This window comes from Scomber scombrus, chromosome 15 (genome assembly GCF_963691925.1).
Source record: "Scomber scombrus chromosome 15, fScoSco1.1, whole genome shotgun sequence".
NCBI classification, from domain to species: Eukaryota; Metazoa; Chordata; class Actinopteri; order Scombriformes; family Scombridae; genus Scomber; species Scomber scombrus.
In genome coordinates, this window is record NC_084984.1 from 28,641,910 (window position 1) to 28,665,140 (window position 23,231).

A 23,231-nucleotide genomic window follows, 5' to 3' on the forward strand; every position below is an offset into this window, starting at 1 on the left:
GGGAGATAAAATGTTGGTTCTCTCAGCATCTCATCCAGCTAAGCTAGCAATGGCATGTCCTAAACTGGATAGACAATTAAGAGCCCCAGTAAGTAGGTGGCAGTAAAACTAGCCAAGGACCTCTTTTTCCTTGTGTTTAGTTGGCAGGCTGGATGATGTAAATATCCTGTGACATGACATGACCATTTATACTGTGGCAATCATCCTGTTAATGGGTCCACAGGTCATTGAGAGCAATGTTTGGAATGACTGAGCAGGGAATATTGGATAACAGGATTTTTCAGTTATAAACTTAAGCTTCTCACCAACTTCATAGACATTCCTGTTATTGGTCGGGCCTGTTGCTGATCTCAGCGTACGGTGAATCCCGTCTGGCTGGAGACTTCATCTCTACATAGCCGCACTCTGTGTTTTTGGCCATCAGCAGTGGAGGGTCCTTTATTGTGGCGTATGGGTTTTCAGAGCTGTTGAGGGAACAGGAGCTGGCATGATAGGACGTGCCCTTCACCAGATCTACATGACACGAAACAGAGGAGCTGACATGAACACCGGTATTAAACTGAACAATTTAACATTTATTTGTCGATTTCTAGAATGTACCTCGTAAAGACTTCCCCATGTATCGCCTGTCAACTCCGTATGCTCCTGTGTGGAGAGGAAAGGAAATGAAGATCAGTGAATGGTGGAAGTAAAATGATGCACTAGATTAGACTGTAATTTTAAAAAACTAGCACTCCAATTCTTAGTTAAGAATTTGGGGTGCTATAGCAAAAATCATCCATCAACACTACTGGATTTAAGCAAATACAACACATTTGCTCATCACATTGTCAGATGAGAACACTTCTCATACCCCGACACTGAGATCATTTCCAGATCATAACTTGTCTTAATCTGTGTGGACAGACAGCCAAATACTGAGTGCTACTTTTGATCCTGCAAGTAGAATCACTGTTATTTTTTTTCTCATTTGATATGAAAGATAAAAACATATATTGTAGTATATTGATCCAGGCATGTTTTTGTAGAGCTTCTGTATCGGTAGCACGTTTCTTTATAAATCGTGTTCTAACATTGGTGACTGTTATTTGCTTGTGTTTTGATTTATTTGCATATTTTAGACCATCAGATTGTACAACACCACAGCTCCCAGTACCTCCCACTCCCACTAATGTATTTTACATTTATTGTTTATTGTATATAGTATTTGGAGACTGTGTTTATTGTATTTTGTATTTTATTTTATTTTATTTTATTTTATTTTATTTTATTTTATTTTATTTTATTTTATTTTATTTCTTGTATCACTTTTAAAGAATACTGTTGTGTCAATTTTGAATTTCTTATTTATCTCAGGGACATGGTCTATAACAAACAAGCTTTTGGAATCCTCTAAACATTATGAATTATGATCTATAGTGGGGTTGTGGCATAGAGGCTCCCTATCATTTAAAATGAATAGCAGTATAAAATATGCTAATTATTATATTCAATGTCTCACCCAGTTCATTGAAGCAGTCCCCATGTTTCCAGTCTGCAGGCAATGTGCCAGTATGGTCAGCTAGAGGAGCTCTCTTTCTCTGCTCCCCATTTTTCAAGTTCACAAACATCTGGTTATTCTTGGCCTAAAACGTACATTTAAAAAGGAAGATACATCGTTGTTGTTACAGTATTCATTCTTACTCTCACATTTCTTTCCCTTTGGAGCATTCTTTAAAAAAAAGTCCACTTCTTTACCTTTCCATAAGGAGTGTTGTTAACATGTGGGGGACTGATGCACTGGGTCAGAGTGTGGTAGCTGGGGTTGGAGAAGTAGTTGCTGGGGTGACCCTCACATGTTGGTGGGTGAGCATCTGAAAAATCAACAAGATGAAAATAACTTTTACCAGGATGGGCCGTATGAGTCAGTTCACCCTGCTGTCCGAGCATGAGACCTATAATTAAAAGCATGTCAACCTGTGATGTCATCAAGAAACAAATGGGTCACTCTGTAAAACTGTAAGCAAGGCTTCAGTTCCAGTGAAGCTCTAGTGCATGTTGTATGGTATACTGTAAATAAAATGCTCATTTTTCTTCTGTATTTTGCCTCCACCCTTGGTCCAAAAGTGGCAACTACAGAAGAGACTGTCATATTAAAACATTCATCACTTCCTGTAACCAAAGGAACTTCCTGCTTTTATATATATGTCTTGGTTTACAATATTTATCACCACTTACTCTAAACTAAAACAGGCCAAAGTCTTCTTAAGTAAAATCCACTTACTGTTTTTATTGTGTTGGCTTTTGTTGCTCATTGTTTTTTGACTTCTCATCATAAAACAGCACTAATGTGAATAAAACTTAAAACTCCAACAATAAATATTTCACAGGTATATTTCCATACATAACATACTGCACAAACTTGTCTTAAAGACATGTTTGAGGTCATTCACTACCAAACACAGAGTGCGTTTCCATCCTCAAAAACATCTGCAAAGCACATTTTAAAAAGTACTTTAAAACCTACATTGCTTATTTTCAGGTTTAATTGCTGGCAGTCTTCTGCACTGCCATTGTTGGCACGTTTCCAGTTTCTTGGTATGTTATTACCACCAACTGTCAATCCGGTGGAATAGTGTGAAACTGTCAATAAGCTTGTGTGCATACATGTGCAGCCTCGTTTATGGAGGGTGAATTCATAGAAACATTGCTCCATTGTGCCACTCAGTGGTCAAAAAACTCCACTGGATACCTTTAATCTGTTATATATCACAATATTTAAGTTCAAAGAAATATCAAATATTTGTTTTCAGGTGCTTTTAAAACACTTAAAACACTGCAGAGAGAGAAAACATCTACAAAAGCCAAAGTGATATAAGTGCATTAGATTTACTTAGATTCTCTCTTCATCTAGCAGCTTTAAGTATTGTATCATATAAAATGCAGCAATCTATTAGTGTTCTTTAGATTATTATTTCATGATTCAGGTCTACACCAAAATACTCTATACTCTAACATTCACTGGTTACAGTAAAATAAAATCATGAAACTATTCGAGTATCATGCAGTCTCATGTTTCATTCACAAACAGGACAATGGACTCATTCAGCAGGAAAAATAAGTGTAGTTTCATTTTTACTGGAATTGTGTTGAAGTGACTAAAAACAACATTTTAGGAGAAACACCTGTTTTGCCCAAAGCCAGGTAAGACCAAGCTAACACATGTGGGGCAGTAAATCTGATTGAGTCAGTTTTGAGTTTGAAGCAGTTACTGTACCTGTGATGGTGTAGTCAGCTGTCCACCCTCATAGCAGGGGTGTAGGTCACAGCTGGCATGGTGGGCTCTTTACCCTTCTGCTTCTTCCTGTAGATGATGAAGAGGAGGAGGAGGAAAAAGCACCAGCAGTACCAGCACAATGATTCCTGCGATGGCTCCTATCTGGTAGGTGTCCACGTGCATGGCTGCACTGGTCAGACTGTTGAGGCTGCCCACCACCCACCACACCAGCTGCGACCAGAGGAGGAAACAGAAAACAGAGTTACAGGCCTCAGAGTCTGTTGAATGAATAATGGTACTGACATTAACACATGGTTGTGATGTGTGTCCTCACCTTGGTCCACAGCGTGCTCCTTTCCAGCCTGGGTTGCAGTAACATGTACCAGTCATGTGATCACAGGTGGAGTTTATTTAGACAGTCACACACCTGACGGCAGCCATAACCATATGTACCAGGAGGGACACTCTGTGATAAAAAAATAAACATACATCACACTCAAAAGTCCAGAAAGGGTCAACCATAAACAATCAATGTCCACTTCAGTCAGGGTGTCCCTTATAACCTTTATAACATGAAATATCAACATATCCGTAACATGATTTTTATGTATCCAGAGGTGAAAAATATTTGGCAAATATAATAAATACACATTGAAAGTCATGTGATGTCTCAGCTAAAATGAAAGTGCTGAAATACACTGATGAAGTCCAAGCATCAAAAAGAGTTTAACATTTGTTTTAAGTTCAACCAATGAAAGTGCATATATGACGTATGAGCATGTAGAGATATTGAAAAAAAAAGATGTAAAACAAGAGAGTAAGATTGCTGACGTGAGCAGATGGGAAAAAAAAAGATAGAAAGAAACTAAAATGTTAGAAAAAATATGAGCAAAAATAAAAGCTGTTAGCTGTTTGGGTCTGACCACCTCTACCAAAAACAGGCAGCACTCAAAAACAGTGTTATCATACTTTGTTCACAGTGGCGTCCCATGAAAGCCGGTGCGACAGGTGCACTGTCCTGAGATGTGGTCCACAGTCTGCTCCGTTCCTGCACTGACAGCTCTGAGAAACAGTCCCTTCCCATAGAAACCTAATGGACAACCTGTAACAGAGTAGGAAACCCCTCGGTTTTATCATACATAGATGTACCTGTTTCAAATCAGGAATTCATCAACTAGCTGTCACAAGAGTAAACTGTGTGTGTGTGTGTGTGTGTGTGTGTGTGTGTGTGTGTGTTTGTGTGCAACTGACGCTGTGTGCAGTAGAGACCGGTCCCATCCTGGGGTACACTTGCATTCTCCATCATAAGCGCTGCAGTAGGCTCCATTGTGACAGTTTACATGTGTGGATACAGTTGGGTCCCCCACTGACCAGGCGGACATGCTGCAGCACAGTGGCAATAACTTGTTAGTGCTCATCATACCAGTCCTGTTTCTGATTCATTTTTTCTTTTCACTTCAGAGTACATGTTTTTTGTGAGGTAAGTTACATCAGAACTGCCATGTATGTTATTTATCTCAAGTGAACTCACACTGAGAGCAGTCGCTACCGATCCATCCTGGGTAACACTGACAGGAGCCATCGATGGGGTTACAGGTGCCGTTGTTGGTGCAGCTGCAGCTCCAGGCACAGTTCTTCCCAAACCGTCCACTGGGACACACTGCACACACATTATTTATTCATCATTCATGTTGATCAAATACATTTTAGCAAGAAGACCATTTACAATTTCTTTGATTAACATGACACACTGCTCTGCCCATAGATGATGCAGCATGTGGAACTGATGTAGTATGCAGTATTATAGTAATAGTACTGCAGTATTATGAGTGATGTAGTATGCAGTATTACAGTAAAAGTAGTGCAGTATTATGAGCGATGTAGTATGCAGTATTACAGTAAAAGTACTGCAGTATTATGAGTGATGTAGTATGCAGTACTACAGTAAAAGTAGTGCAGTATTATGAGTGTAGTATGCAGTATTACAGTAAAAGTATTGCAGTATTATGAGTGATGTAGTATGCAGTATTACAGTAAAAGTAGTGCAGTATTATGAGCGATGTAGTATGCAGTATTACAGTAAAAGTATTGCAGTATTATGAGTGATGTAGTATGCAGTATTACAGTAAAAGTACTGCAGTATTATGAGTGATGTAGTATGCAGTATTACAGTAAAAGTACTGCAGTATTATGAGTGATGTAGTATGCAGTATTACAGTAAAAGTAGTGCAGTATTATGAGTGATGTAGTATGCAGTATTACAGTAAAAGTACTGCAGTATTATGAGTGATGTAGTATGCAGTACTACAGTAAAAGTACTGCAGTATTATGAGTGATGTAGTATGCAGTACTACAGTAAAAGTACTGCAGTATTATGAGTGATGTAGTATGCAGTACTACAGTAAAAGTAGTGCAGTATTATGAGTGTAGTATGCAGTATTACAGTAAAAGTACTGCAGTATTATGAGTGATGTAGTATGCAGTATTACAGTAAAGTAGTGGTTTGGTCCTCTGACTGATATATTATTATTATGACATCATTAGATTATTAATAGTGAAGCATCAGTGTTAGAGCAGCATGTTACTGTTGTAGCTGCTGGAGGTGGAGCTAGTTTACACTACTTTATATACAGTTAGCTAGTTTAGTCCAGTGGTTCCCAACCTAGGGGTGGGGCCCCTCCAAAGGGTCATCAGGTAAATGTGAGGGGTGGTGAGATGATTAATGGGAGAGGAAAGAAGAACAAACTAAGTTCTGATACACAAATGTGTTTTCAGTTTTTGGACTTTCTCTCTAATCTTTGATTTTTGCTGAAATATTGGATCATTTAAACATTTATTGAAATGAAACCATGAGAGAGGTTTAAAGGGAAGAAGCTGTTAACAACTCATAGACATCTGAAATGTGAGCCGACTACACACTGCTTTTTGTAAGACGTCAAAAGACAAAAAGGTTGGAAACCACTGGTTTCATCTTTAACAATGTGTTGTATTTTAAAAGCTTGTTATATTATCCATTGTGTCAAATCTGCATCTGAAAAGTAACTAAAGCCAAATAAATGTAGTGGAGTAGACAGTGCTTAGTCAATGTACTTAGTTACAGTACTTTCCACTGTTAGCTGCACTGTTAAACATTTATGAGAAGTGTGTTATGTCATAAGAGACAATCTTCTGTTTGTAGATAGTATGATTCCAAGCAGTGACACATAAGTTGTACATAGGTCATGATTGTATGGATGTGTGTCAGATCAATGGGATGTTCATACTAACAGCTGTCTTCAGGCAAAAATGCTTCCTGAACAGCTTTTATCTCTTGTGAAGGGAAATGCTAGGACAACCTCATAACGTGACGGAATTTCTTAGAAGGTCTTGGATGATAACAGGAAGCCGTGACCAGTATCAGCCTCAAAACAACCCACATGGGATGAACCCTGCAGCCTCTGTCACACAGTGGAAACAGTGTGCTGCAGTAACCACGCTGTATGTGCTGTAATGTGATGCTCACCCTCATTGCAAAGCGCCCCCTTGAAGCCTGGGAGACAGTCACACTGTCCACTGACGTGATGACAAGGCCCGTTACTGTGGACACACTGTGGACACGTCTGACTGCAGCGATGACCAAAGTAACCTGGAGAGCAGACTGCAGGGAAACAGGGAACACAAAGATCAGTTCATGTATGTATGTTATATAGAATACAGGTTTGTTTGATCGTACCGCTTATGAAGAGGTGCAAACTTGACAATGCACATGAGTCACAGTAAATCCAGAGTATTTAAAAGCATCCACACCTATCATACCCTAAAAAAAGCTAAGATGTGGAGCCTGAGTTGTGATTGTTTTGTCAAAATTGTACTTTATAAATGTATATATAGTATGAAGGCTGGTTTATATATTAGTTTAGTTGCTCTGAAGTATAATAGAAATATTTTCTTTTAATTAAACCAATAACTTTCAAGGAAAATTAATTTTTAATGATGTCACTGTGTCTCATCTACTAACTTGGTGAGTAAAATGTCACTGTTTGAAATGATGGGTAAAAAATACTAACTTATTAAACTCAACTTAGTTTAAAGTTTAAGTCTTAAGGGTCAGTTGAGTGATGATGTTGCAGTAGGATGTGGTGGATCTCATGTAGGACTTACTCCTCTGACAGGTGGTGCCTCTGTATCCTGGAGCACACTCACAGGTTCCTTCATCTGGAGAGCAGGACGCTCCATTCTTACAGCTACAGGGGAGGGAACAGTTTGGGCCCCAGCGTCCCTCTGCACACACACTGTCACAGTGAATACCTACACACACACACACACACACACACACACACACACACACACACACACACACACACACACACACACACACACACACACACACACACACACACACACACACACACAGAAACTTTGATATTATATTTTGATAGTGAAACTATAGTATACCCTCCTGCCCTGGAGCCTCATATAGGGACATTACATTTTGGATTTGCTGGATCTTATACTTCATTCTGCATAACTTTGACCTGTTGTCCTCATTAGTACACTCTTTTGTGTACCACCTCCCGTCGTAATTAATTACAAAAACATTAATGACTGTTAGTGTTGCAATGTGTTGGCAGTGTTTTGAGTTACCATTACTTCAGTTTTTGATTTACAACACAAATCAATTTAAATCTATACTTCATGCTAAATTGTGTCTGCTTAAAGTTTCAGTTCTCCATTATGGTCACTGACATTTCTTACTTTTGCAGTCTACTGTGATTATTTTGAGATCTAGTGCATCTGTCTAACCATTACATCTAAATGAAGAAATACTAACTTCTAAAAAGTAAAGGAGAAAAAGCAGTCTAATAGCTCCCTGGTAGCCAAATGGTAACTGTGCAAATACATAACTGCAACATTCCTGGTTTGACTCCTGCTGAGTGAGGATCCTTATTTCCTGTCTGCTTCTCCACTATCAGCTGTCCATTAGAGGCAAAAATGCCCCCCAATATATGGCTCAGTGAAATATATGATGAACTGAGACAGTATATTATTTCATCTTATGTATTTGATGATGGTTACAGGTTGAGTGGTGTTGACATTAACATTAGTCAAAAACTGATTGCTCAGAGGCTAATGTATTGGTTCAGATACTGAGCTTTGCAGGTGTGGGTATGGTTTTCCAAAACTGGAGCCATGCAGGACTCTGTATGCAGGTGTGTATGTGGTTTGCTCTCATTTACTGTAAATAACAATGGAAACTGAAAGTTCACCACAACCTCTTGTTCTCTGGACTCACAACCACAGGAGAGCAGTAAGTAAGGGAAGATTTTTGACATGTAAAGATGTGTGGGGTTGTGGTCATTTTTCAGACCATGTGAACATGTGCTTGTTTGTCTTACCTGTCCATCCAGCCAGACAGCGGCAGTACCCGGTGGAGTGGTGACATCCATCAGCATGACTGCAGTCACAGCGTTCTTTACAGTCCAGACCATAGGTACCATCCTGAGAAGGATCACAGAAACATAGCATTTACATTAGAAGACACGCTGCAGTCATTTAGCAAAACCTATTAAATCCATTTTCAATTTTAAACACCATGTTACTTCCATAGCATTCATGTGTTCTAAAGGGGAAATGTATTAATACACAACAACTATACATGTGCCACAAGTACACAAGAATGTTACATGCTTGTGTTAGTCTTTATTTCACAACAAGCTATAAAAACTAATGTAATATGATTTGTTTTCATTTTCATTGAATTTTTAACTGTTTTGACAACATAAACATGATAGGACATGAGACGTTCATTCAAAATGATATGCAAAAACTGTATACTGGCAACAATATGTGATTTGTGGAGTTAAAAGAAACAGAAACACTAGTTTGATTGTTAAACTAAAAATAATTACAATATATATATATATATATATATATATATATATATATATTTCACATATAAAGATTGAAGAGCATCCAGCCCTTACCTGGCAGTGAAGATTACACCTCTCCCCCCTCCAGCCCGGAGCACAGGTACAGTGACCATCCAGAGCATTACACGCTCCTCCATTCCCACACATACAGGTCAGGTTACAGCCCAGACCCCACGTACCACTGGGGCAGTTGATGGAACAGTCTACTCCATGCCACCCTGAGGATTTCCAGCAGCAACATAAGCAAAGATCAAAATACTTTCATATCTGCATCATTGAAATAGTGGCAACAGCAAACGTCATTGGGACAGAAGTCATGGAGATTGTAATAGAAAGAGAGAAAAATGACTCACTATCTTAGCTATGATATATCTTAGAACTTTATTATAAATATTGATTGATCTCTTATTTGTTGAGATCTTAATCATTCATTTTTAACTGTTTTAACTTATTTTAACCCACTGTAATATAAGCTAAGACAAATACACTATCATATCCTTCTCTCTTCCTCAGCTCACCTGGTTTACAGGTGCAGGATCCGTCCACAGGTGAACACTGAGCTCTGTTCTTACAGTTACAGCTGGAGGAGCAGTTCGCTCCATGAGTTCCTGCTGGGCAGGGGACTGAACAGTTGGGACCCTGAAAGATCAATAGTTAAATAGTTCAAATGGAAGTAAGGATCATACATGTAACTCTATATATGGACCTGTGAGGTTAAAAGGTCAACAAACTAAGGCTAGGTGTCGGTGTGTGTCGGTTCATATTAATCAAATATTAAACCTCATTATTTGAAGCCGTTTAAGATGACCAAATCCTTTCTCTAATAAATCAACTGTAAATGTTAAATGTCTCTGCTGTACTGATATTTTCAAACATTACAGCTGCAAGGTTTGATTCAGAGATTGAGGAAAGCACATCAAGCAAACTAGAGTGAACATAGAAAGAATGAAGACTTGTGTACTAGGCCTGATTTCAGTAGTCATACTCTGATAGGACTGATATCTGAATCTTGAGTGTGTCTTAATCAGTCTGATCAGACCTGACTGGACTAATATTTGGATGAAATGAATTCAGTCTTCAGTTTACATCATTTGTGGTTTTAGGAGTTCTATCAGTTGCATTTATTGTGTAATTCTTGCTGACGCACTAAGGTTGCCAGGTTTAGAACCATTGTGTCAATGCAGAGGCTGAGACTAAAACCTGTAATCACTGACTCTATCTGGCAACCCACTCTACAGCTGGAGACACTGCACAGTGCTGCAGGATGGACACACTGTTGTTTGTCAAGACATTGTTGTAGCTCTCTGAACTCTCTGAAACCACAAACTGTTTTGTGCAGATTCAATTTAGGGGACACAGTTTGTAAAACAGTGAGATTTAACTTAACTGGACAAAGTCAGGCTAGCTGTTTCCCCCTGTTTAGTCTTTTATGCTAAGCTTTCCTAAAATGCTAAACGATTTCTTTAAATTAAATTCCAAAAGGTATTTTTCAAATCCAGAAAGTGTCATCTGTGTGAGAATGAGATTTAGTTTTATTCATTTTTATTGTACTATCCATCCCTCTATGTACCACATCTGCACCTGAAAAACAGGCACAAGTAAATCTGTCTCTGAATGTGGGCAGAGCACAGTTGATATTGTCAGCATTCATATAGAAGTACAGTATGAGTGTTTGGTCTGTGAGACAGACAGTTGAGCCAGGTGATGGACCCACACCCAGCCAACTACACACTGTAACACACATACAGTATAAACGTCTTAAATACACATGTTACCTAAAGCATTCACTGACATTCAGACATGTAATAAACCTTTACCGTGAAGCCTGGAGCACAGATACACTCTCCGCTCACACTGTGGCAGTCAGCACCATTCTGGCACTGGCACACCTGCCGGCAGGATTCTCCATAAAATCCTGGAGTGCACGTCTCATTGCAGTAGAGTCCGGACCAACCGGGCTCACATGTGCACTCCCCTGACATGGGGTGGCAGCTGGTGACAAGAGAGGTGCACAGCATTGTTACAGATAGTACTTTATTATGTCATACTGTAGGTCACACATTCTATACTGGCCTGTAACAAACAACATCTAAAGTCACATTGTTTCTACCTGTTGTGAGAAGGTGCACTCCAAAACCTGATATGTGGGTGCCATTACACTGATGCCCACTTGAATCAACAGCTTTGTGCAGCAAGTAAACTAAATACCATACTATGTTTACATATTTGACACAATCTGTAATCTTCTGCACTATTTTTGCCAACATTTTAATGCTGTGAAAAACCTGATAATCAGCTGATGAGAAATTCAACATCAGACCTGTCACCTCATATGCTGCCTTCACTCTATTTAATCTGGCTTCTCCACCCTTGCTGCTATGTAACAAGAGGCAAACCCTGCATGATCAAATGAAGGGCCTGTAGTTGTAGCCTCGTCCTGGCTATACTTTTAAGGATATTGGTTTTTAAGGCCTTTAAACCCGAAAACAGGAACTGCAGAGTCTTGGTTTGCAAAAATAGTCATTAGTGTCTGTTTGGTTGTCAGATTTAGAGAATAAAACAAAAAACCTTTGGTTGCACAGACGAAGGTTCTGCAAAAATCCCTGAAATTGAGACCCGAACCCAGCCTGACTCAACTGTACCCCACCTACTGGTGGCCAAATTTGAGACCGGTGCTGAAACCTAAAGCCATATGTTTGCTTGTTTTATTCATTACTGCATGTCATCTAGCCGAGCTAGTGAAACACATTTGCCATTTTTCACACAAAACATAGTGTATCTTGTTACACATCACAAACATGGAAGTGGATGATTGACTCACTCAGAGCAAAAGAGAGAAATGTCTTTTGCAATTTCATTAAAAAAATAACCAAACCTGAAGTCTGAAGCTTTATCAAACAGCCCTAACCCTACCCAGACCCCAGTATTTTATTGGAATCTGTCATGTTTAGGTCAGGTATCACAACTCTTACACAGTGTCTACTAGTCCTTTAAAATCTGGACTTAAAATAAACTGTGCAGGTGTAGTGCACGGTAAGGTGTAAGAGCTGACTGAATCGGAGTGATACTGACGGACTGAGAGGCTCCATGATGTTTTCATTCTGTGCCAGCAGAGCAAAGATTATCTGCAGTCACACAGGAATCTGCTTGTGTTTGTTGTATGTGTTTGACTGACAGCTGCTCCACCTGACACAGCAGTCCCATTGAGAAGCAGGGGGACAGCTGTTCTCTCCAATGACACGTGCAGCCCGCCAGCTGTGCCGACCAAACTAATCACTGACTCCTGGCTTTCAACAGTCAGCTGTCCACATGATCACACTGACATATACAGACTCTCTAACTAGAATTAGAAAGATCAAGGATTTAAAGATAAGAAGAAGAAGATAAATATTCTGGGATTTAAGCAACTGAAGGATGAAGCCTTTCTCTTTAAACTTGGAATGTAACATGACATTTATTTGACACACTTTTCACGGCATACTGTACCTGCGGGTATTCTGGGCATAGCACGGACACTTTCTATCACACCGCAGGCCGTAGTGTCCTTCAGGACACAGTCGGACGTCACATGTCTCTCCTGTGTAGCCTGGCTCACACAGACACATTCCGTTGGTGTGGTAGCACTTGCCGTTGTTCTTACAGCGACACGTCTTTGCACAGCCAGCACCATAAGTACCAACTGGACACTCGTCCTGGCACCTGTTCACACACAGACACACAGTGATGCACATGCTCAGTGAATTGGAAAGGTGGAGGTGATCAGTTCTTCACTGTCTATGATATTACTGTTTATCATAAGAATTCTGTTCATGGAACAAATGTGCTTTAATAAATATGCTTTTGGATAAAAGTATTGCCCCACATAAGGTTTTATATCAAAATGTCAACAATACATATTTAACATATCTGTAAAATGTTCGTTGCCAACTGCTGATTGTTTAAGAAATGAATGAATTACAAACTGTTCCATTTAGGAATCAGTGCACATGGCTGAATAATACACGATTAAATATGTGTCTTAATAATCAACAACATCTAACATCTAACAAAATCATCAAAAGAAAAGAATGTAATTGAAAGTGAATAAAAATGATTTAAAACCAAAAACAATAAAACCATACATGTCATATTGTAAACATGTGTACAGTGTTCTCATGTTTCTTTTACTGATCAGGATTTCACTTTTGCTGTTACTTTTTTTTTAGTTTCAGCTCTGAATTTTTCAATTTCATTCCCACAGAAAGCTCACATGTGGGCAGTTGTTATGGGGCTCTGTCCCCATTGGCCAGGTCAATGGCCCGAAGTGCAACAAACAAAACAAAACAAACCAAACAAGTCAAACAAAAGTGAGGATATTGAAATCAAATGCAGCACTCTTGTATAGTTCTATCATTTTTTTTTGCTTTCAATTAATTTTTATTTACATTCAGTTTCTTTTCTTTTTTTCTTTTTAAAAATTTTTCCTCCTGGAAGGTTCTCACTCTGTGCTTTGGATGAAACAGTAATGACGCCAGGTGTACAAAGTATGCATCTGGCACTCAAAACTGGAGAAATCTGTTAAAAAGTTGACTTATCACGGAATGCAGTATTGAATTATTATACCAGCTAAATGAAAGCACAGACGGATCACTGGTGCTAATAGTAATATCCAACATATTGTACTATATAGTATTCAACTTATTATCCTTTTTTAACACTGATTATTAATTTGTGTTTTCATTTAGTCAGTATGAATGAGAAATACACTTTAACACTGCTTTTCTTCTTATAGTCAGTGGTCCATACCAGTGTCAAGGTGTAGTTGGATTGTCCCCACAAATACTTTTATTGATCTCAAACAATCTAGCCACTTTAGCTCCACATAATGTTTACAGTAAGCTCTCTGCAGAGCTGCCAGGTCTGTGTGTTTTCTGCAAAAAAAAAAGTTCACTATTACTATAAAGAGTGAAAGAGCAGGATATGGGGCTCACTCAACCTGATTATCAGACAACCCTCAACTTGAAGCTGTATGCATTGCTGACTAGCAGCAGCCCAGCAGCAGTAGCAGCAGTGGAGTAGGTGAGGTGGAGAATCAGAAGTGGTTAGTGGCTATTAAATGTTCCAAATGTCACAGAATTGGAAACGACTTCACTGAACCAAACTAATCATTTGATATTATATTTGTATTATATTATATATTATTATATATATATTATTATTATATTTATATTATATTTTAAGCATTAGGTCAAACATGCTTTTTATTTGAACTACTTCATTATTGTTGGTGAAAATTCCTCAAAAAGGCAAATTAAGACAAGTCTCGGTAAAAGTTGAAATGATTACGATATATTATTATATATATATTATTATTAGTGTGTAATCAATCCAGACTTTGATTTTTGATATTAGTGGGAGAAATATTTACTATTTAATGCCATCCGTCCCCTTTTCCATGTGTGGATCAAGAGCAGAGTTGTTATTGCATTAAGACATGAACATTATTTATAAGCAGAATTAGCCACAGCCTGTCCAACTGATTAGTTTGTGACTGTCAGGCAACATTTTATTATGAATATCCAGTCAGCAGAAGCCTGAACAGCACAGAGACACACAGACAGGTGAGCTCTGATATAATACTGAAATATCTAGCCATGAAGTTGAATGAAAAATAATAAAAAAAAAATAGAAATGATTTAAGGATACGTTTGAGCATCACTGTGGCAGCTTGTTATACATATTACATTTGATCTCAGATTCATAGTAAGGAATCTAGCAATACAAAAGAATGTAAAAATTCATGATACAAGTGCCTGAAGTAAACATTTGGAAGAGTCAGGCTCTTTGTGTGTGTGTGTATGTGCGTGCATGCGTGCGTGTGTGTGCGTGCATATGTTACAATGAAAGAAAAAAAAGTGATAGAAAGTGTACATACACCATTATTTTGGCCGTCCGACAAAAAACGTCTCCACCAAAGTTAAAACCAAACCTCCGCCCTTCCACCGGACACACCTCTACATCCATACCAGCTGACTTTAACTATCAAACTTATTAAAACCTCTCCAGTGTATCATTTACTTTCCAGCAAAACTCTGCCAATAAATACATCAATCGTTTCCTAGTTGTTGGTGTTCTTTGTTGTCGAGGTGCAGATAATGCCCCCCCTCCCTCCCCCTCACCGTCCTGTTAATGGATTCCAGTGGGTTCGGGTGTGGCATGGCCGGCCTATTTTCAAGCAGTGCTATACCGTGACGTTCGGCTTCCCTCAAACCCTTATTTACTCATAAAAGTGCACTTGGAAGGGCTATTCCTGTCTCGTCACTGGTCTGCTTAAGTATATGGTGCGTGCTCTCTGATATTGCTAATTATATGGACCTAAAGCCCTGCGTGGCACTCTGCTGAGATTTGTCTGTGAAAACACTGACTGGGCTCTCTGCTTGAGTTCTCTTTGTATGATGGTCTGGAGGATGTGGAGGAGTTAAGCAGATACAGATGATTTTATTTGGATTTAGTTTGTTTCACTTTATAATGGGACTCCGAGGTCATGTCTTCACTATCTTTACAGGAGATTTGGGAGATTGAAACTCCCTGAGCTACAGATTAAGATAAAGTTTCATTGTTTTTAAAGACTGTGCTGTCCTGGATTATTAATCTTGCTGCTATAAATGCAATAACTGTGCTTAATACGACTAAACAGCTATCTGCAGATAGTTAAAGAAACTTTTAAAAAATGACAGGATTTATCCTTTAATATTTAGGTCTATGTCAGATCCTGTTGTGCATATGGCTTTATATAAGAATGTATGTTTGAGTATTGTAAAATGTTTATTGTCCCTGATTCCATGTCCTAGCAGTAAATCAAATTCCTTGTGGATGATAAACTGCACTTCAGTGGTTCCCAAACTATTTTAACCGTGGCACCCCTTCACAGGAATGTTGTTTTCATTGCACTCCCATGGGATGTTGTGTGTAAAGTCTCTTGATGTGAGAGAGTGAACAGAGTGCAAACAGCAGGTCTGACTCCACTGACAGATCGGTCTGTGATTTACAAGCAGCCCGAACCTGTGTGAGAGGTTGTAAGCCTGCTAGCTTTCAATGTCTCATTTAACTTCTTTTTGGTCGTCTCATACTGTGTTGACGGCTGAGATGAATCGGTGTTTTCTGAGCTCTGTTCATGGTGACAAATCTTTCTATTGTTTGCTGTGACGATGAGATGGAAAGTGTGCATTACTATGACAGTCTGCAATCAGGAGCTGTAATATCACCAACATTATCCAGCATAAGTGCATGTTTAAAAGAGGTTATGATATGGTCATTTTCATTATGGTAAATAGACTGTACTTATATAGCACTTTTGTAGTCCTTCGACCACTTAATGCACTTTTACACTACATGTCACATTCACCCATTCACACACATTCATACACTGATGACAGGAGCTGCCATGCAGGGTGCCAACCTGCTCATCAGGAGGAGACTAACCATTCCTACACATTTATACACTGTTGGCACAGCCATTGGGAGCAAACCGCGGTTAAGTATCTTAACCAAGGACACGTCGACATGCAGACTGGAGGAGCCGGGAATCGAACCGCAGATCTTTCGATTAGTGGATGACCCGCCCCACACCTGCCCCCCCCATTATTGCTTTGATACATTATGAAAATGTAATATAAAATGTTGTTAATGTAGATGTCATGTAGTTTTTTTATGTGGTTCGAAAAACACAATTAAAGGTGCAAATCTTGTGGTGGACTTTAACACATTTATTAACCTGACAATGGAGAACTTTGGTGTCATGTTGTTGTTGTTTTTTTGCCTCATTTCAGCTGACTACAGCATGTGACAGCTTTATGATCATATACATTTCCACTACAGCACCTCAACAGGACCAGTCTGACCTGGTTGTTGTAAGTTTAAAAAAAAAGAAAAAGAAAAAAAAATGGTGTCATTTCCCTGCATGTGTGTGTGCACTGCCTAGGAAATAAATGTTCCAATTGTCTGTTCAATTCCTGGCTGGCTGGAATGTGTATGAATGGTTAGTCTCCTCCTGATGAGCAGGAGGAGACTCCTGTCATCAGTGTATGAATGTGCTCTATTTAAGTACAGTCATTTACCTATTATCGTCCCACTTGACAGCAGCACCAAAATGTGACCATCTCCACCCTCAACAAAGTTCTTGCTGTATTGTTCATCCCACAGTTTTACTTACCTTTTTATCACAGAAGTGCTAGTTGTACTTCTGAATATTACTCTTTTATCTTCAGACTACTATCAATATTCTACTGTGTCTGATTCCTGCATGGTTAGACATATTTAAAATAAACAATCCTGCAACATTTAGCAAACTATTTAAATCTTACCCTGTTACCATGATGAGTGATAAGCATTAATCACTGGTTCACTTTCTGTTGTCAGGATATTTTTTAAAGCACTGTGCAGCTTCAGATTGATTATATATAAATTGTTATATATGTCAAAATTACACATGAAAGGAGTAGTTTTGGATCATTAAACACGTGTGTGTCTTTCTTTGGGCATCACATATTTCTCACTTTTTAACACATTTTGTCACAATTTCATCACACACAAAAATATACTTGAAAATAATTATTAGTATGCACTTCTTAAAACTAGGGTGTAGTTAGATGAATGCATCCTGAAGATTCACACAATATATTTCAAATCATCGATACACACTCTTCTTTGTTATGCAATGTGATGAGTATTAAATCACAAAAACTGAATCCTGTGTGCAGCTCAGTGGGATTACAGGATGACATTCTCTAACCAAGCAGACAGTCCAGATCTTTTTTATAATGAATGGTGTTAAATTCCTTCTATGTGTAGTAAAAACGTTCTCTTACCGTTCTCCTGTGTATCCAGGGCTGCACACACACTGTCCAGTGGATGAGACACAGAAGCCGTTGTTGTGACACTGGCATTCCTGAGAACAGTTTGGTCCAAATCTTCCCTCTGGGCATGGCTGGCCACACACTGTGCCCTGTACAACAACACAAACAGTCATACAGTCTCTCAACTTTCTGAGTAACTTTTAGGCCTAATCTCAGTTTTATACAGTACATGTATTCAATTTCAGTCAGCCTACTGATGTGTGAAATGAAGAGTAACCCATTTTCTTATCTCAGGGTATACTGTACATCCTCTATTCTTTGTTTTAGTCCATAACTCAGATTCTCTGCAAGAAAGGACATCATCACATCATGCAGGATACTGATTTTGATACTGAGTCTGTCTGTTGCCTTTCTAACTGTCTATCAGAGACCTTTTGAATCTCTCTAAGCCTTTTAACATTCTCATATATGTTAAAGGGAGTGCCCCCTCCTTGACACATGCCATGATTGTCTCTCCTCTGGTTCAGCTCAAACTGACATGTTATCAGAAGATAGCAGTATTATGTTTGAAGATTATGGTGTATGCCTCTATCTGCAGGTCTAGTGCACCATGTTTAAGATGCTTCTTTCATGACCAGTGTGTTGCTAAACTATGTTAGACCATCAGTTCATCTGACTTCTTTTGCAGCATTTCTAACAACTACTGTTTTAATGATTCTGCTCCTTTTAAATACAGAGCGTTCTTAACCTGGAGCTTCAGTTCACAGCTACATCAAGGCCATGGGAATGTGGAGGACACACACGATAAATTAAGAAATGTTGTAGAGGAATAGTAATAGGCAGTAAGTAATAGGAATAGGAATAACATCTTGGGAAATACACTCATTTGCTTTCTTTCTGAGAGTGAGATGTTCACATGAAAATCAGCCTCATGTCGGTGTGTCAGGATGTGGTTAGCCTAACTTAGCATAAAGACTGAAAACAGAGTGAAACAGCTGTGTGATTGTGTCCAAACACCTCTAAATCTAATTGATTAACATGTTGTATATTATATATTAGAAAGTCAGACTGGAATGCTCTCCTTGTCCTTCTTTTTAATGATTAACTACATTGAGGATCCAGCACCCAGTCTTCAAAGTCGAATTATATCATATTTTCTATTATCATGTTGTATGTAATATAAAGACCACTTTGTGGTTTTAGGGGGACTTACATGCTGGAACTATTTTTGGGCTAACAAAAGTGTGTGTGGGTACAGCGCAGGTTTCCAGATATAGATGGTGAGGACAGGTTTAGGTTTCTGGCACTTCACTGTGACAATGAGACAAAAAGCTGCACACAGTCACTGCACCCACTGTTTATTGAAAGCAAATAGGCATACGTTCCTAAAATGTTGAAGTATTCCTTTAAAAAGTCATATGTGAATGTAGGAAATGAAAGAGTACAGTCTACACCTGCTCTATCTGTAAAGTGCCTTGAGATGACTTTTGTTGTGATTTGGCGCTTTATAAATAAAGATTGATTGATTGATTGATTGATGTGACACAGCTCATGTAATGTTATGTACAGTACTGTATACCATTGTGCACTGGTGTAGCCGTAGTGTCTCATTTATCTTTCATGGGGAACATCAGTGACAATGACATGCTCCTCTGAAGGGTTAAAACAAACAGTAGAGGTGTGTGTGGGGAGTGTGTGGGGGGGTGTGTACCATCCATCCTGCAGGACAGGAGCATTCTCCAGTCACATGATGACACACTCCTCCATTCTGACATGGACACCTCTCCTCACACTGCTGTCCATGTTTACCTGGAGGACACAGGTCTTCACAGCTGTGAGGGCAAACAAAACAACATGATTGATATTTTTGAAGGTCTCGTGGAAGTTTACTCAACAGTCAAACCAGCTTGAGATGTGTCATCTTTAAAAGTGAGACTTTGATTTTTAGTTCCGAATGAAGTTATTGTTGCATGGAGATTTGGAATGCAATCATTAATGATGAACATTTTTTAAATTCAACTTAATGTATAAAATGTCAAATAATTGTGAAACACTTAAACTGACAAAAATCAAATGATCCGAATCACAAAGATAATTCATTTACAGTATAATTGACAAACTAATCAACCAATTGTTTCTGAATAAACATCTATCAGATCCTGATTGGATAAAATGTGATTTAATAGCAAGTATTATTTAATAATAATATACTATAATATATTATTATAAACACTAATATAATAATGATACTCCCTCACAAATAATTGCTTTTATGATGTTCTGTGTGATCAGGTATTAAGATGCTGAATGTGAAAAATAATGAAAGAATTTATTTTGTAACCTTCAGTTTAAAAAGTAAATGACTTAGTGTAAATGGAAGTGAATTCTGGATTTTATCCAGATATTAATGAGGTAAAATGATGTGAAAGTGTAAATGAGACCAAAGACGGGATTTTCTTACAGTGGATAAAGAGGAGAGAGAGCTACTGAGTGAGAATGATCTCTACATACATACTAAACACAATTTGATCACATGAATCCTCCTGTTCCACTTTGTTTCTTTAGTAACTCGGTTCTGTGTTGATCCATGGAAACAAGAATGATCTCATACTTTGGTCCAAACTAAAGATCTGTCTTTCTAAAGAAATTATTAATTCATGTTAATATATCCAGAAACATAAGGAACAAAACTGACTGCTGCTCAAATGTGTAAGTGTTCCTATGTAAGCACTGAGCCACAAGAGAGAAGATTTATTTTCATGTCACTGTTGGGATTAGGAACCATCTCTCTCTCTCTCTCTCTCTCTCTCTCTCTCTCTCTCTCTCTCTCCTCTCTCTCTCTCTCCTCTCTCTCCTCTCTCTCTCTCTCTCTCTCTCTCTCTCTCTCTCTCTCTCTCTCTCTCTCTCTCTCTCTCTCTCTCTCTCTCTCTCTCTCTCTCTCTCTCGCACACACACACACACACACTTACAAAGCTCCAGTGTATCCTGGCGAGCACTTGCATTCTCCGGTCACATGGTGACAAGCAGCTCCATTCTGGCATTGGCATTTCTGCTGGCATCCGTTACCGTAGGTGCCCACTTCACACTGGCCTTCACAGCGCCAGCCTCTGTATCCAGGGGTGCAGATACACGCTCCAGTGATGGGGTTACACAGAGCTCCATTCTGGCACTGGCATCGGTTACTGCAGTGGGGACCCCAGTGGTTACTGTCACAAGCTGAGGATAAGATGAATGAAGAGTCAAGATTTAGTTAATCATCTTTAACAACATTACATAAAAGTCCTTTAAAAAGGCTTTACAACTAAGTCCTTGTATACTAGTATTGAGCCCTCTTACAGCATTTTAACACCAGGGACCCATGTTCAGCCTGATTTGAGGGCCTTTAAACACCAAAACCTGATGACATGTTATGTAATACCTCCACATCAAGCTCTGAAAACAGGATGCTGTTATCAGCCAGGTCTTCACTGGTCCTGCACTGATCTTGGTCACCAAGTGACACAATTACCATGTCCAACTGGTCCATCTCAAAGTGCTTTATGGACACCAGAGTTCAGTGGAATTCAACTATTCTATATTATTATTATTGATTCCACTAGCAGAGTGTCTTCACTACTGTGGCAGCAGGTGGTGTGTGGGATTGAGTCCCAAATAAACTGTGTGTGTGTGTGTGTGTGTGTGTGTGTGTGTGTGTGTGTGTGTGTGTGTGTGTGTGTGTGTGTGTGTGTGTGTGTGTGTGTGTGTGTGTGTGTGTGTGTGTTCATGGTGATAAAGGCACATCCATCCAGTGCAACAGTGTGACTCATTGATGTGTTTTTAATAGTTTTTGGACAACAACAGAACTCTATGACACAAGGGGATAAGCTATATATAAGCTATACTGTATATAAGCTATATATAAGCTATATCAGGCTTTGATACACATACAATACTTAGTAGATCAATTCATTGCATGTTTGGGTGTTTTTGTTGAATTTGTTGACAAAAAGAAACAAAGTATGTATTACCCATGCATCGGACACAAAAAATAGAATGTTCCAACATACTGTGATTCATAGGTTTGTGAGGTATCAGTGCTTTATATAATTTTACCACATCCAACAGGAAATTATGACAAAACATACAAACATTCATTTTTCATTTTGTATACTTACTTCTATTTTTACCTCATATAGAAATGAGTTCAAACATAGAAGTCCATGAATCAAACTGAGATTTGACAATGAGCTGTGTGTCACCACATCATCAACAAAATCAACAAACTGTGGAGGTTGAAACCAAAGCCTGCTCCTCATCACTGACATGTAAAACATCTGATTCTACAATCTCAATTACTGTGTGGCCGGACCGTCTGTGACCTGAAACCACCTCATTAACCTCGGGTTTGAGCCTTAATCAGACCACACCTCTTACACACGAGCCAGCTCTGTCATGTATTTGGCCTTCCCATCACCACTTGCAGCATGGGAGCTTCTCCATGTGTAGCCACAGTAAACTGGTAAACCTGAGAATGTTTATTTTAGATGTCTTTAATCATGAAGAGAACGCGTCAGGAGGCCACTGGCAATGACTGGGGGACAAATAAAGGGAGTCAGGACGGTTTACAGTGACTGCCAGACCTTTCATTATGGGACTCTACGTCATGGAGGTCTATATTAAGTTAGGGAAAACTGAGAATTTTCACCAGGAAAAAATAGAGGAATTGACAGTTAAGACTGTGTGGGCTCTAGTTGTCTTCATTCCATGTCCATGTTTAATGCCATACCATTTTTATTTAATAACCTTCTGCTATTTAAGTTAAAGATAAAATGTATTATTTTTTGGTCACTTGGGGGCAGCAGATCAAGCTGTAAAGACTTTACTGACATATTAACTTTTGTTAGTTGTTATTGTAGCCAACATGTTAGAAAACAAGTTGCCATTCAGCAAAGCAACATTTGATCTCCAACAACTCCTGAGAGAAATATCTGTCTCTAACTATTAAATGCTCCACTATGTTCACCAACTCGTCTGTGTCTGTCCTCTATGTGGCGCTGGGCACATAAGGGCCATTTCCACTGCAGGAACTTTGGGGTAATTTTACAGGACCTTGACCGTTGGCACATGTCTCCATAGCAGGAAACGCCCCCGAAGGACAATCTCCTGGATCTTTTATGGGGGCAAAACGAGACCCTGCCTCGGCATACTCGAGGTAATCGAGGTATTCGGGGTACTTTGTGCGGCCCCGAAAAA

At 38.9% G+C, this 23,231-nt stretch overlaps 1 protein-coding gene across 1 annotated transcript in view; it reads right to left on the reverse strand.

Moving 5' to 3' along the window:
- Window positions 1-23,231, reverse strand: part of megf10 (multiple EGF-like-domains 10) — a 45,649-nt gene that overhangs the window by 1,084 nt on the left and 21,334 nt on the right. The window contains 30 exon segments of the mRNA XM_062434218.1: window positions 306-339; window positions 341-513; window positions 601-645; window positions 1,502-1,625; window positions 1,738-1,853; window positions 3,257-3,279; window positions 3,281-3,372; window positions 3,374-3,487; window positions 3,566-3,664; window positions 3,666-3,710; window positions 3,712-3,722; window positions 4,226-4,250; window positions 4,252-4,287; window positions 4,289-4,318; window positions 4,321-4,358; window positions 4,508-4,529; window positions 4,531-4,593; window positions 4,595-4,618; window positions 4,620-4,639; window positions 4,788-4,916; window positions 6,759-6,893; window positions 7,397-7,543; window positions 8,632-8,734; window positions 9,220-9,383; window positions 9,684-9,804; window positions 10,983-11,157; window positions 12,652-12,864; window positions 18,012-18,148; window positions 19,711-19,831; window positions 20,969-21,215. Of these exon segments, the coding sequence (XP_062290202.1) occupies window positions 306-339; window positions 341-513; window positions 601-645; window positions 1,502-1,625; window positions 1,738-1,853; window positions 3,257-3,279; window positions 3,281-3,372; window positions 3,374-3,487; window positions 3,566-3,664; window positions 3,666-3,710; window positions 3,712-3,722; window positions 4,226-4,250; window positions 4,252-4,287; window positions 4,289-4,318; window positions 4,321-4,358; window positions 4,508-4,529; window positions 4,531-4,593; window positions 4,595-4,618; window positions 4,620-4,639; window positions 4,788-4,916; window positions 6,759-6,893; window positions 7,397-7,543; window positions 8,632-8,734; window positions 9,220-9,383; window positions 9,684-9,804; window positions 10,983-11,157; window positions 12,652-12,864; window positions 18,012-18,148; window positions 19,711-19,831; window positions 20,969-21,215 (2,826 nt within the window).